This window comes from Juglans regia, chromosome 4, assembly GCF_001411555.2.
Source record: "Juglans regia cultivar Chandler chromosome 4, Walnut 2.0, whole genome shotgun sequence".
Lineage (NCBI taxonomy): Eukaryota > Viridiplantae > Streptophyta > Magnoliopsida > Fagales > Juglandaceae > Juglans > Juglans regia.
In genome coordinates, this window is record NC_049904.1 from 29,514,430 (window position 1) to 29,528,820 (window position 14,391).

The 14,391-nt window shown below is 35.5% G+C and overlaps 1 protein-coding gene across 3 annotated transcripts; it reads right to left on the reverse strand.

The window, feature by feature from the left end:
* Positions 1-4,510: 4,510 nt before the first annotated feature.
* On the reverse strand, positions 4,511-12,019 carry LOC109019437 (uncharacterized protein At4g18490). 3 transcript variants are annotated; one of them, XM_019001724.2, is made up of 15 exons: positions 11,936-12,019; positions 10,605-10,714; positions 10,024-10,150; positions 9,444-9,629; positions 8,490-9,299; positions 7,962-8,141; positions 7,748-7,885; positions 7,440-7,577; positions 6,731-6,904; positions 6,462-6,636; positions 5,712-5,779; positions 5,564-5,603; positions 5,314-5,490; positions 4,925-5,035; positions 4,511-4,831 (listed from the first exon to the last, which is right to left on the reverse strand). In XM_019001724.2, the coding sequence occupies exons 2-15, from the start codon at positions 10,663-10,665 to the stop codon at positions 4,775-4,777; spliced, it is 2,442 nt and encodes an 813-aa protein (XP_018857269.1). In that variant the 5' UTR covers positions 10,666-10,714; positions 11,936-12,019; the 3' UTR covers positions 4,511-4,774. The 3 variants fall into 3 exon arrangements, with proteins under 3 accessions (XP_018857269.1, XP_035544985.1, XP_035544984.1); XM_035689092.1 differs by having other exon boundaries at positions 10,605-10,665; positions 11,887-12,019; XM_035689091.1 differs by having other exon boundaries at positions 4,512-4,831; positions 10,605-10,665.
* Between the last annotated feature and the right edge of the window lie 2,372 nt (positions 12,020-14,391).

The window sequence follows — 14,391 nt, forward strand, 5'->3', positions numbered from 1 at the left end:
AATTGAACTACAACGACATATTTGACATGATCCTTGCTGAAGAGGTACGTAGGAAAGACTCAAGTGAGTTCTCAAATTCAGGATCTACCCTAAATGTTGGCAATCCGGGTAAAAGACATAACATGCCAAGCTCCAAGAGAAGGGGAAGAGCAAGACGTATGAGGTCTGGACAACAGATCACGTGGTGGAGTTGTGGCAAGCCGGGCCACATTAAGAAAAATTGCAGGAATCAAGAAAGTGCTGAGGATGACGCAGTGAATGTATTGGCAGAAGAAATTCATGATGCCTTACTTCTTGTAGTGCACAATTTGATTGATGATTGGGTGTTAGATTCATGGACTTCGTTCCATATCTCCTCATATCGATAAATCATGCAGAATTATGTTTCTGGTGATTTTGGGAAGATATAAGTGGCTGATGGAGAGGCACTGGATGTAGTGAGAGTGGGTGATATGCGCATCAAACTTCCAAATAGGGGCGTGTGGACTTTACAGCAAGTCAGACATGTTCTAGATCTGAAGAAAAATCTGATCTCTATGGGACAGCTTGATGACATTGGTTTTACTGTAGCGTTCTCTATAGGAGCTTGAAAGATCAACAAGGGTGCGCTGGTTCTAGCGCATGGTAAGAGATCTAACTCGTTGCATTTAACATCAACGTCCGGTGATGTGCAGGAAAATATAATAGTGCAAAAAGGCAGGCTTGATCGCACGAAAAATGTGAGGAAGTCAAAGAAAGTTAGCTTTGCCGTTCCACATGAAAGCCTGAGAAAGTTGACTAAGGTTGTCAAGATCGGTTCGAGACCGGATACTCCTGGTGTCATGGGAGTTGTGAGTCACCCTGTGGATGTGCTGACTAAGGGCGATGTACGTAAAAGATTGAAGTCAGGCTTGACTTCAGTGCATCTTCTAGCTTAAAGACTGGAGCTGTGAGCTGCAGAGATGATAGGGATTTGCTGGAAACAGTGGCTGGCATGTGGAGACTCAGTCTCCAAGTGGGAGATTGTTTGGATGTATATGGAGACTAATTTTGGAGTTGAAAATCGAGAAACAGAATGTTTGCTTGATGTGCGCTCGACGTAAGCTCGAGCGAAGTTAGCTCGACGTGCGCTCAACAGTGGGCTCGAGCAAAGCTCAACCTGAGAGTTCGCTTGAGTCTCACGCAACAGTGAGCTCGAGCGAGATACAAACCCTAGTGTTCGCTCAACTCCCGCTTGACACCCTGCTCGAACCAATGTTGATTTGGTTGTTCGCTCGAAGCGCACTCGACACATAGCTCGAGCAAAGAATGTAGATTTTGCCAATTAGGGTTTCCAGCGCCGTTTGCTATATATTTGTCATATTTAACTCGTTTTGTACGACTTTCAGCATATTTTTAGAGATAATAATTGTCAAGTGAGTGCATATTGTGTGAGAGAGCAAAAAATCCTAGAGATTGTGAGTTGAAATTGAGTGATTGTAATCTCCTCTGTTAATAAAATTTCTGTAACTCTATGGACTTAAGCAATTTGCCGAACCATGTATATTGTGGGTCGTGTGCTTGATCGTGATTGTTTTTACTTTTATTTGCCATCATTGTGTGTGTGTGTTTGCACAATATTTCACAACAAACCGCCCACTACTAGTTACACCAAATATTAGGCACTATTATTCTTGTAGGATTATTTCTATGTAAGATAATAATAAGATTACTACTTCCTACCACCTATTTACTATTCATTTTATTTTATTTTTATTTTTTTAATTATTTTTTACTTAATGGTTAATGAAGTGACTATTAGCGAAGTTATATATTTTTTTAAATTTTTTCTTTATGCAGATTAAGGATGTTAGAAAAATACTAAAAAAAAAATAATAAAAATTTTAAATACACTATAGAATAATAAAAAGGTAGTAAGAGACTAGTAAGCCTATCATTATATATGCTTCTATATATATCATGTATATGTATGCATGTGTATGCATTATGGATATCTATATATGTGTGTGTTTGCGTGCGTGTGCGCATGTATACTCATGTAAAGATAGTTAAAAATTAGAGAAATAATATTTACAGTTTTAAAATGTATAAGCGTCGTATATTCTGTTTTAAAAAAGTAAATAAATCTTAGACCCATATGATAAAATTATTTTTAATAATAGGCCTTGCTTTTTTTTTCTTTTTCTTTTTTTTTTCTTTTTTTTCCAAAGAGGGCGTACGGAGTTACACATCCTCTATCTAGTATTACTTTAAAAATTAATATTTTAAATGTTTGCCTTAAGTCTTCATCAAAATTCACTTTCCCCAAAAATTTGACAAATTAAATCCCAACTTCTTCCATCTCAATGCTGTACGTCACGTTCTTCTTTGAATTTTGGGATTAAGAAGACGAGGTTCAGAAACTACTTCAAGTGAGCAAAACACCAAAATGAGGCACACCCAGGACCTTAAATTTGCCATATATTGTCTCAAAGGTTGTGGAAGAACTGGTGTAGACTGTTCGATCTCAAAGTCATGTCAGGCTGGTATTTATAGGACTTTCTGGTGTTTTTGTCTTCATATATATTCTGCGCCTGGCCGTCTGGTTTGGTCTTGATTTTCATTTGAAGGACAAGAAACAATAGTTGCAACTTACAACCAAATTGTGTTGTGTCCATTAGGACAATTTATGGGGCAAATTATTTGGCATTTGAATCTTCCATTTAGTTCTTCCTTTTTTGATGACCAATGGCGGCGTCGTTCACATTGTTTATCTGCCTGCACATGCGCGGTGGGATCTAGTCACGAAATTAGGCCATATCTGTTCCTTGGGAGAAGGATAAAAAAAGATGAGGATTTAACTGGCCCCCAATGTTCTTCCTTCTCTATATAATTTCCAAATGATTCAATTCTATATATAAATTATAAAAGATCCATTCATCATGACAAAACAAATTGAATCCTTTTTTTTTAAACCTTTTCTTTTCTTTTTTGAACTCCTCCAACTTTCAACTTTATCTTCTCGATCTGGGAATTAATAAGATGGCTAAAAGATTGCGAGCAAATTCCTGGATCAAGTCCCATGGTTTGCTCGGCTCTGAAAACCGAGTGTTCTGCCATATCTATCTGTTGATCTCACCCTTCTCAATGTTATTATCTCACGGTATGAATAGGGACCAAATTATCATGATTGTAAAGTGAAAAATTATTTATTATTTTTAAAGAATAGTACTAGATACAAGTTTCAGCCTTCATCGGATAAGTCTCTCTCCATCTTTTTTAACCTACAGTAATTCTTTCGAAAGACTTGCCGTGGGCTTGAACAACACTTCATTCTATTGATAATAAGTGTACCAAGAACTCCATTTAAGATTGAGTTAATTCCTATATAAGTTTTCGTAAGAATATGGGGTGATCACACAAAAACAGAAAGTAAAACCCGGCCTACACCATACTTCAGCCCATGCTGATGGTTTCTAATAGGATATATCAATTTGGAAAGCACGAAGGCAACTTCTCGAGGAGCTTTTTGGGTCAAGTCACCATTGCATTTGAAAAAGGGACTGTGATGAATCATGACTGATGACAATTTTGTATTTTATATATATATATATATATATATATATATATGTGTGTGTGTGTGTGTGTATTTATATGTATCGCCACCGGCAGACATCCTCTCCTGAGATCAAAACCTTCACAAGATTATCACTAATCCTTTAACATTTTCTTTCAGTCGCGTTCAATAACTAATTACGGTTTTTTTGAGACTTCAAATGCTCGGTTGTTTCAAACCCTAGTATATATAATTCTCTAGGATAAAGACAGATGACATGCCCTTCTTAATGGTCCTTTTCCAGATATTTGACGCGGCTAGTCTCTTTGTCTGTATTTCAATCTATAATACCTGCATTTAGGGGACTTCTAATAGGTAATAAGTTCCCAATTGTCACTCAAAAAACGTGACCGTCACAGTGCACTTGCTATTTTGGATTTCTCACTCTTTTCTTTCTGGTAAAGTATGTAGTGCCTTTTCATCTCATTAAAGGGCGCCCTTACTCTTTTTGAAGCTTTAATTAGGCAGGCGAGTAGGCAACTGCCCAAGCCTTAGGCTTCCTAGAGCCGACGTTGGGTTAGAGATGGGCATCTTTTTGTCTTCCATCTTTTTTTTTATAAATACCACTTGATAGAAAACAAAAAATAAAAACTCCCGAATCTTGTTCCTCTTACACCTAGTTTATTTTAAAAAATGAGATAAGTTGAGATGAAAGTTAAATAAAATAATATTAAAATATATTTTTTTAATATTATTTTTATTTTGAATATTTGAAAAAATTGAATTGTTTATTTTATTTTGTGTGAAAATTTAAAAAAATTGTAATGATTAGATAAGTTGAAAATAGTTGTAAAAGTCTTATCTTCCCCAACCCCGCCCTAAATACCATTGTGCCTGCGGCCTAGGCCGTTTGGCTACGATGGTGGCTCCCCGGATTAAACTAAAAGAAAGTAACAAACACCAGAGAGAGAGAGAGAGAGGGAGAGGGAGGATATATCTTGTTATATTTACATCACCATTGCCATTTATTTATCGAAATGGAATAAGCTCATCTTTGAGCTAAAGAGTGACCCATGAAATATGAACCATCGCATTGAGAGTTTTTTGCCTGAGCCTGACACTTGCATAACTCAACTGATTATTTAATATTGCCAAACAAAACTCTAAATGAACAATCAGCTGGGTAGCAAAATTAAGGCGAGTCTGATAAAAAGAAAGCATCACGCACCTTTGACTATTCAAACTGTTGGCTCCTAATAGTCACGTTTGAAGCTCCTTGGACATCAGTCGAGCAGCAAAGTTCTGAATCTTACGGATGTTCTCAATTATCAAGGATATGCAACTTTGATTTTCAAACAGAACATAAGCCAAAATGGGGGAGAAGCAAATTAAGACAACTTGGAAGGATATCTTCTCTTCATGGATTGGATGGTTAAGCATAAGCAAATTATTGTTGTTCACAATAGCTCGAACCAATATCTCCTTGGCTTCCTCATGCTTTTTTTTCAGCATGTTACAAATCTGCGGCGAAAATAAATTAAACAATTAACATATAATTTCATTAATGGAGTCTAATTATTCTGGGTTTCTTTTATTTGACATTTACTGACACTACAGATAGTTTGCATCCCTAAAATTTACACCTGCAGTCTTTTCTCAAGTGTTTCGCTTTCAGGTTCACATGAGTTTTGAAGTCACTCACAGGTTTCATGAGCCTTCGGTAAGTTTCACGGTTTGATTAGCTTTTATCACGTAAACGATATAGAAATTGCTTGATAGCTAATAAATGGTTTACTCACATCATCAAGCTCCTTTGCATATGCCTCAGCTTTCTCAACATTTCCATCAGTCTCCATAACTAAAGGAATTTCCAGGTCCATCATGTTCGCCACTCTATGACTTTCAAGTCCAGAGGTTAGGTGGTCATAAACAACATGCTTGGCAGTACTCTCTCCCTGAATCCCATGAATGCAAACCTGGTAAAAGAAATAGATTGCTTCAGCTTCTATCTTTCTAATTGTGAGACTGACAAACTTAATTCGTATCTACCTGTTCTTCAGGAATTCTTTCTGCAGGTACTTTAAAATTGCTGCAGGTAATTTGATATGAAGCATAAGATATGTCACAAACATAATTACTAAATTTTCAGGCCCAATAAAGACAGTTAAAAATAAAACAAATCGTAGAACAACAAGACCTGCTTTCACTAGGTGACTCAGAGAGTCGTTTTAGAGGCTTTAGGTACCCTGAATCTGAATTTGAGCCCTGAAAAATAGCTTGTTGATAGTATCAGTGATGACATTTCACGAAAATTTTCATATAATTTACCGAAGTTCCAATTTGTATATCTTAAAGGATATAAATAATAAAAACTCATCTCTTCCCATCAGTTTAAACTTTTAAGACAAGTGGTGATTTTCATTTTACAATATAAACTAGGGGTGTAAATCGGTCCGGTCCAGTTTGGTACATTCGGTCTGGTCCAATTATTTTTTATATTTTTTTCTTCTTCTTTTTCAAATAAATTAATAAAAAATTATTTAAATTACTAAATTAAAATTAAGTGAATTATTAATGTGTATTATATAACTAACTCATTAAAAAAATATTTTATATGGTAAATGATAATAAATTAGATGAAAATTACAATTAGATGAAAATTACATCATTAACTTAATTTACTATATAAAAATAATATATTAAATTTTTAAAAATATTTTAAAAATATATATAGGAGTTCGGTCTAGTCCAAAATTTATAGACCCCAGGACTAGACTGAATTTTCTCGGTCCATAATTTATGGGACTAAAACTGACCGGTCTAGAAGTCGGTCCAGTTGGTTTTTCCGGTCCGGACCGACCAACTTACAGCCCTAGTATAAACAATTTTATTTTATCATTTTAAATAGATCTCTATGAATTATGAGGAATAACTGTATCATATAAACCTCAAATATTTTCCGCTTCAAGGAAAGGTTTTGAGACATTTGTTTCTCATTACTGTCAACAGGATGCTCAGTCTTCAATTCTGTATTGCTTTGTACTTCCCTGTTCTCCTCTAACTTTCCCAAGGAAGAAACTTCTCTTGTAGAATTTGATAGAACTTGTTTTGCTCCTAGTGTCCTACATTGAAGACATGCAATCATGTAAAGATGAATCGTCAAGTTTTCAGAGATAGAAGCACTTAAGAAGATTTAGAGCTATATTGGCATCATACCTTGAAGTTTTCATGTGAGAAAGATCAGGCATCTTCTTGCCAGCTTTTATAGGACAAACTTTATTTCTTTCAGCTGAAATGTTCTTTGAGTTCCTCAACGACTCCATGCTTGAAACCACAAGTTTCAGATTAACACGTGCCGGGGCACTACATTCAGTTGTCTTCTCAGTTAAGCTGGATGGATTCAGAAATTCCCTTAGGGTTGAAAAGATTGAATCAAGAATATAATATTTTGCTAGCAAGTCTCATGGAAAAATTACAAGCCAGATTTCATCTGAGGAACTTATCACACTAGAATTTTGTCAGATAGATATTAAATACTCATGTAACATCCAGAAAAACAAACCAATACATAGTAACGGGTTTCAAAGAAATTGGCCAGTTCAATATAGTGAAAGATTCTGAAGTATAATTAGAACACATTCCAAAAACAGTATAATTTCTGGAGAAGTCATTATCCAAAATGACTAGAGAAACATGTGCATTAACTGAGAGGAAACTTGGTTTGAAGAGTGATTCTTTTAAATGGGGAAAGGTATAAGCATTTAAGAAAAATATGTGAATATGCACATATATGCATCCTCATTAAGTTTCGTTCTTAATCAGTTTTCCTTAATCCTTAATTAGTGAACTTTTTGATGCTTTGCCGCAAAGTCAAACATATAATTTGAAGGAAAGGAAATACAATCATTAAAGTATAGATGCTGACCTCAAAGTATGATGATCTTTAACATTCTTTTCACTTCCTATCAAAACAGGTTCTCCTTCTGTTACTTCTTTATCATGTGGTTGTGAATTCTCAATCAGCTTGCCCACATGTGGTATGGTATCGGAATTTAAGCCCTCCCTGTTGAAGGTTGTGAAGGACACTGTCAGTTGAGGCAAATAAGGGAGTTTTTTTTTTTTTTTTAACTTACTTGATTTGATCCCATTTCTAGAGAGACAAAAAATTCAACATAATGCTAACGTGCAGAAGTTTTTACTAAAAAAATGAGCTTCTGGAAATGGAGGCCTCACCGGATTTTAATAATATTTTTAACATGCTTTTCACTTCGAAGAAAAATAGGCTGGCCTTTTGTTACTTCTCTAGCAACTGAAATTGTACCGCCAGCCAATTTGCTTGCAGTCTGGGCATCATTGACATTGAAGTCCTCCCTGTAGCAGAGTATATGACCCATTCTATCATTTGAAGACTAACCACTGCACCTATTAGAGAATGATCATGACTCACCGTTTTTCACCGATGGGACATAGATGCATGGCCCCAACTCTTTTTCTGCCAAATGTGGGAAACTTGGTCCCAGATAATTGATGCAATTGAGATCCAGTTTCCTCTGGCCTTGTATAAAACTTTGAGTGAATACTTCCTTCTTTTTCTTTCTCCAGCATCCTTGTATTAACTACAGGTTCCCTGCAAAAAGCAAACATAACATGTACTAACACTGAACATCAAAAGAAACATGGGGTGTCAAAGATTATCATCAGAGATTATGAACCTGATGGCCGAAACCAGAGTAGAAATTGTTCAACGAAATGCATGAAAAAGTGAAATTCAGTGAATAGGTGCATCAGCTTATAAAACCAAAAACAGCCTCCTCATTTGAGTTGCAGTTTCAGTTACACGGTATGTTTTCTAATAATTGTTCAATTATAGTTAAATCCATGTAAAAATATAAAGGTTGAATCTCATGATTATCAGTTTCTACTCCTCACAGTTTGTTCAAAAAATAACATCCATCAAGTTTTTGAACTCTCTTACCGGCATAATGGGGCCAAGTGAAGCCTGGCAGTCGAACTCTGGTTCTGCCAAATGCCCTTGGTGTCATGTGGGTTCTTTTTCGAGACATTTGTCAAAGAATTATCTTTCATATCTAAATCATTTTCAGCTGGTTCAGTGTCATCCATATGCTTAATTGGTGCAAGGCCATCTGACTTATTCCTTTCACCCTCATCTCTATCTGATCCAGTAATGAACACCGGACTTGAAATCTTATATGGTGACTTTTCATGATCAGATCTAACACTAACCGTCATTTTGTCAACATCAATTTGCTCTCCACTTGCAGCATTTTCTTCTTTTGTGCCCGGACGACAAACTTTTGTATCTACCTCTAAAGCATCAGAAATGGTATCTTGATTTGGATAATTTGCACGAACAGATTGGATTGGTAAATCAGGTTTGACCTGCTGAGGATAAGGTTCTGCAAATGTTGACTTCTCAGACAAGCAGTTTTCTTGATCAGTATCTTCTGTACTCCTAAGTATTGTTTGCAATGTAGAAGTTCCTCGCCCATGTGACACAGGCAAATTCTCAAACGTTGAATGATCATTACTAGAATTAAGATCCCCTTGAACAACTATTGAGGTCTCAACCTTTGAAGTGACCACACTCTTGCAAGCTGGAAGTTTCATGCTTAAGCTATCATCACTTGCAGCATTATCTTCACTCAGTTTCAATTTAGAACCTTGACACTGACTTAGCTCTGAAGCAACTCCTTTTCTTTCTGACGTCTTTTGAGAATTCTTATCTTCTTTCAGTATGTTCGACTCAAAATTGAAACCACCCAACCTAAATTGAAACAAGATATGACTGGTAAGCAATTCTGAAATTCAAATTAGAAGTTCACTCGTTTTCCTGATCTAGAATCCAGATAGAAAAAAACTAGACCAGAATAAAGAGGGCTAAAATGTCTTGAAAGATATATCCACTTACTCATTAAAATCAAAACAGAAATCAAAGCCTTTTTTTCCTTGAAAATTTCCACTGGTAGATTCTGCTTCAGAGCTTTCTTTGGGTTTTGCAGTTTTTTTGGGTGGGCATGAGAAATCAAGGTCTGAAATGTCCACTTTGAATGATGACAACTTGTCAAAATCACCATCCAGATTGAAATCCATATCCCTGAAGTTTATAAAGAAAAAATGCTTATAAGTATTATGCAGCAGTTACAGCCTTGAACTATTATCATTAATTTATTTATGGGTTTAAGGAACAAATACATTAGTCTCCAGAAGTCTATCCCTAGTTGAAAAATAATTTGCTACATATAAAACACTAAAGTTAGCATATACACTGAGGGTGGGCGTGCATAATAGTGCACATGAAACCTAAGAAAGCAGAAGTCATGAGAAGATACTGTCAACAAAACTTGAAGAGTTCAAATATAAACTAAGATTCAGGAACAAAATCAATGCTTATCAAATCAACAGGGTTATACAGCAAATATATCAGGCATTAGACTTGATATTTTACTCCTTGACCAATTGCAATAACTTAAAATTTTTGCAGTACTCACAAATTCTCAAAGTTGAATGTCTTTTTTTTGCCTTTGGCCACGGTATCAAAGCTAAAATCCATAGCATCATCTTCTGTCACTGACATTGATTTCCAGGAGGTGAGGAACTCCTTTCCTATTTCCTCATCTGTTTATAGAGGAGCATAGGACTTCATTGAGTTATTCATGCCAATATAATTAAAAAAGAAAAGAAAAAGAAAAAAAACTACTGGCGTGTTGAAGTGAAACACTTAACAAATCTGAGGACTTGAGTAACCAAGATACAGGATTGGTCACTTCGATTATGGTCTTCTAGTACTCTTTAGTGCTATAAATCCTGTTTATGCTTACCTAGATTTTCGAGCCTACTCTAAAAACATTTTATGAAACTCTCTTTGCCACTGGAACCCTCTACATGCAATATTATGTCTAAACAGTGCCAACTATCTTTCAACCTGTTAATTCATTGCAAAGAGAAGATACACACAGAATGGAACTCCTACTTTCTAAGTTTCCTATGCTAGTATAGATTGACAAGGGACTAGAATTCTTTAAGTTGAAAATCTCCATATATATTGTGAGTGAAGGGCAGTGAAGAATACCTAGCAGTGAACTCTTCTCTTTTGGATCAGTAGATGACATTCCCTTCTGTGCTTCTGCCATCTGAAAAGATAGGTAAATCTTATGACTGACTTCTGTGAACCACGGGAAACTGTCATATATGCATTCCAATCAGAAAGGAGGCACTTTGAATGAAGAACTACATTACCGTCTGACCTAACTAACAATTCTAAAATAATACGAGGACCAAAGATGAGAGACTAATACCATAAAACCGTAATAAATTTCATCTATATTTAAGAATCTGCAACAAACCTTCCCACACTTCAATAAAAGAAATATTACTTGGAAACAAAAACGAAGCAACAAGCTATCCTAAAGTAATTAGCAGGAAAAAAAAATCTTCAATACATAGAAGGGCAGAAAATCATCAACGAAAAAGCTGGCACATAGAAGAAATCTTAATTCTAGTCATCATTTTTGGTCTTATCTATTGGAATTATACCAGAAGCTCAAAAACGAGAAAGATGAGGTTCTATGCCAATAAAGATATAGTTCAACGAGTTCACAAATTTAAAGACGTAGAAACCAAGCCATCCTCAGAACAAATAAAATGGATTCACTATTGTCCACCTTTCATTCTCAAAGCATTCCTGTGAAATAATTTGAACGTTAAGCAACACTTTTAGATTTTCTTAGATTTGTGAAGTAGAAAAAATGAATTGAAAGGGATCAAATCCAAACTGTGATGCTTTATCCATCGGCCACTCAGAGTAAGATGAGTTCCCAATTTTATTTTAAACCATCAAGAAATATAAATGAAAATTACAAAGAATTTTAAGGATCTGGCCTGATGTTAATCATGTTTTCAAAGTGAAATGTGAAAGATAATTCACGACGGAAAAAATAAATCTAACGTTTAAGCAGTGGAGTTAGTTTCCAGAGAAGTTTTGATTCAAAGGAACCGGAGTGACACTGAAAGGCTGTAGTGAACTGTCATTTACTAATGAAATAGATTTCACCACGGAATACTTAACGACAAATCCGTTGAATAAAAGGAGAATAAGCTAAAACAACCAGACTTGAATCTATTGCCAAAATCTCACGATATTGCGCCAATAGAAGTACGAATTTCAAAATCACTTTCGTTCACAACTCTAATCGATCTGCGAACTCACCAGAAGTTAAGTGAAACATATCAATAGAACCAAACGAACGGCAACAAATTCAATTTTCGATTTCCTCATATCAGAATAATAGCGCATCACTTATAAATCGAAAAAGCCTAGGTAATAAACTACAAGATATGGAATCTAGTATTACGCCAGTTATATCCGTAGCTTCCGCATTCAGAGAGAGAGAGAGACATTGCCTGGTTTTGCTGTGGGAGAAAATGATCGAAGGAAAATGTGCAACGGGAGCTTTTAGGAAGAGAAGAACTGAAAGATTCAGTACGAATGAGCTCTGTATTTATAGTTTTGAAGTTCCAAGAGATTTTTTGAAGAATATGTGAGTAAGCCTCGCGTTCGTGTAATTATTTTAAAAAAGAATAGAGTTTAACATTAAAATTAATTTTTTCTTTTACATAAGTAGCATTTTTCTTTTTGTTATCATCTCACGTAGAACTGACAACGTGACACTGTATCCAACGGGTATCTCATTTTAACTTGTAAAGATGGCACCTGTGAAGGAGAAGTTGCAGGTGCTGGTGGCTTATGTGAAGAATCTGTATCAGGAATTAATTGAGGAAAAACAATGTTAAGAGTTTTAGGAGAATTTTTGTGACTAGATGGATATGATGAAATGGAAATATAGACGGATGAAATGCAACTTCCCAAGACACAAAGGTAGAATGGTCAGATAAATCATATAGTTTATATCCTTTAGTTCCAAAAGGATATCCAATAAAAATACACTTTCTGGCTTGGGCATAAAATTTGGATCTATTTCGGCTAAGAGTAGAGGCATAGCATAGGCAATCAAATACATTTAGATTTGTAAAAGATGGGGTAGTGTTATATAACACTTCATGAGGAGATTTGTTATTTGGAAGTGGCAAAGGAATTCGATTAACAAAAATTCTAAATGCAGGCATAAAGGGGTAGGCCTTGTGCACACCAGCCATTGTGTATTAATGACATGTTGCGTTTAGTGAATTGAGAGGTTTTAGAAGGATGCACATACTCTGTCTCGCGGGGACAGAAATCTCTTCTGATGAAATGGTGCGTTTCATTATTGTTACCCTAAGCCCCTTGTAGGATTCATTCTCAAGGCACCTTGGGAAAAAACAAACCAACTAAAGAAAAGATGAAGTGAAATGAAGGCATTGAAGGGACGCAAACATATTGGAGTCAAACTAAGGTTTTTAAAAGAGGTTTCTATAGAAAGTAACTTAAATGGGTTTCCACCAATATTTAACTAGAATTTTCTAGAGAGAGAGATGCATTACCAGTGGAGTCAAGATTCATTTTCTTAGTGGTTTGAAGTGTAAGAGAAATTGAGAGGCAAACTCTTGAAGAAAGCGAAATGGGTTTCTTTCTGAGCAGTATGTGTATGGATGGAAATGGGCACTGCATTTTTCTTTCTTCTTCCTCCGTTTTCATTTTTTTTTAAATAATATTAGCACTAATGTGACAAAACGCCACGTTAGTGGCGTGCACAGTACCTCCGCACATGTGCCTATATGTAGCAGAAGTATTTGATTAATAAGGTAACGTGCAATAAGTATGCGGTTGCCCCAAAATTGTAAAGGAAAATTTGATTGAAACCTTAAAGCTCCCACATTAAGCAGATGTTGGTGTTTAAGCTCCAAGAATAGAGTTTTGTTAAGGAGTTTCAACATAAGAGGTTTGATGAATGATGCCTTTATATCTAAAAAATTCTATCATGCAAAGTTCTGGAGCATTGTCACTTCTAACACAATGGAATTTTGTATGAAATTATGAAGTTACCATGTTATCAAAGGAAACAAAAACTGATCTGACATGTGATTTGGACTTTAGAAGATAAACCCATGTTGATCGAGAATGAACATCGACTATTATAAAAAAAAAACTATATCTAAAACCTTGAAGAGTAAGAATAGAGAATGGACTCCATATATCACAGTGGAGTAGATAGAATGGAAAAGAAGAGTCATATGTGTTACAAGGAAAAGATAATCGTTTTCGTTTAGCTAAGGGACATACACCACAATGATCAATGTTTTTGCTTGAAAACGAAACACTAGGTACAGATTTAGCTACAAGCTAGGGACAATCTAGACAATGAAGGATTACCTAAACAATTATGCCGAAGTTCATATTGTGAAACTGAAATAGAATTTACAGAACTAGAATGAGAAATAACATTCTTAACAACACTAACAAAGGGCTCTTGCAGTAGATATAGGCCAACTTCTCTTCTACTCTTTCCAATTATCTTCCATGGAGTAAGGCCTGAATAAAACATGAATCAGGTAAGAAAATGAAACAACATTTCTGTCAATGAGTTAATTTGCTGACCGATAGTAGATTATATGAAAAAGATAGTACACAAAGAACATCTGTCAGAATGAGATCATTTGAAAGTCTGACAATATCAAGATGAGTTACTTTGACTGTAGTTCCATTTGGAAGTTTAACAGATGCATTTAATATGGTAATGATGGAAGTAATGAAAGTAATTGAGTGGACTATGTGTTCAGTATCAGCCGTGTCGATAATCCAAGAATTGCAAGGGAAAGTCAAAGGAGTAGTGTCGATAATCCAAGAATTGCAGATTCGATCTCCTTCCTCAGAAATGCTGCAGCCTCACTTATACAGGAACTAATAGAGGCCAACTCCAACT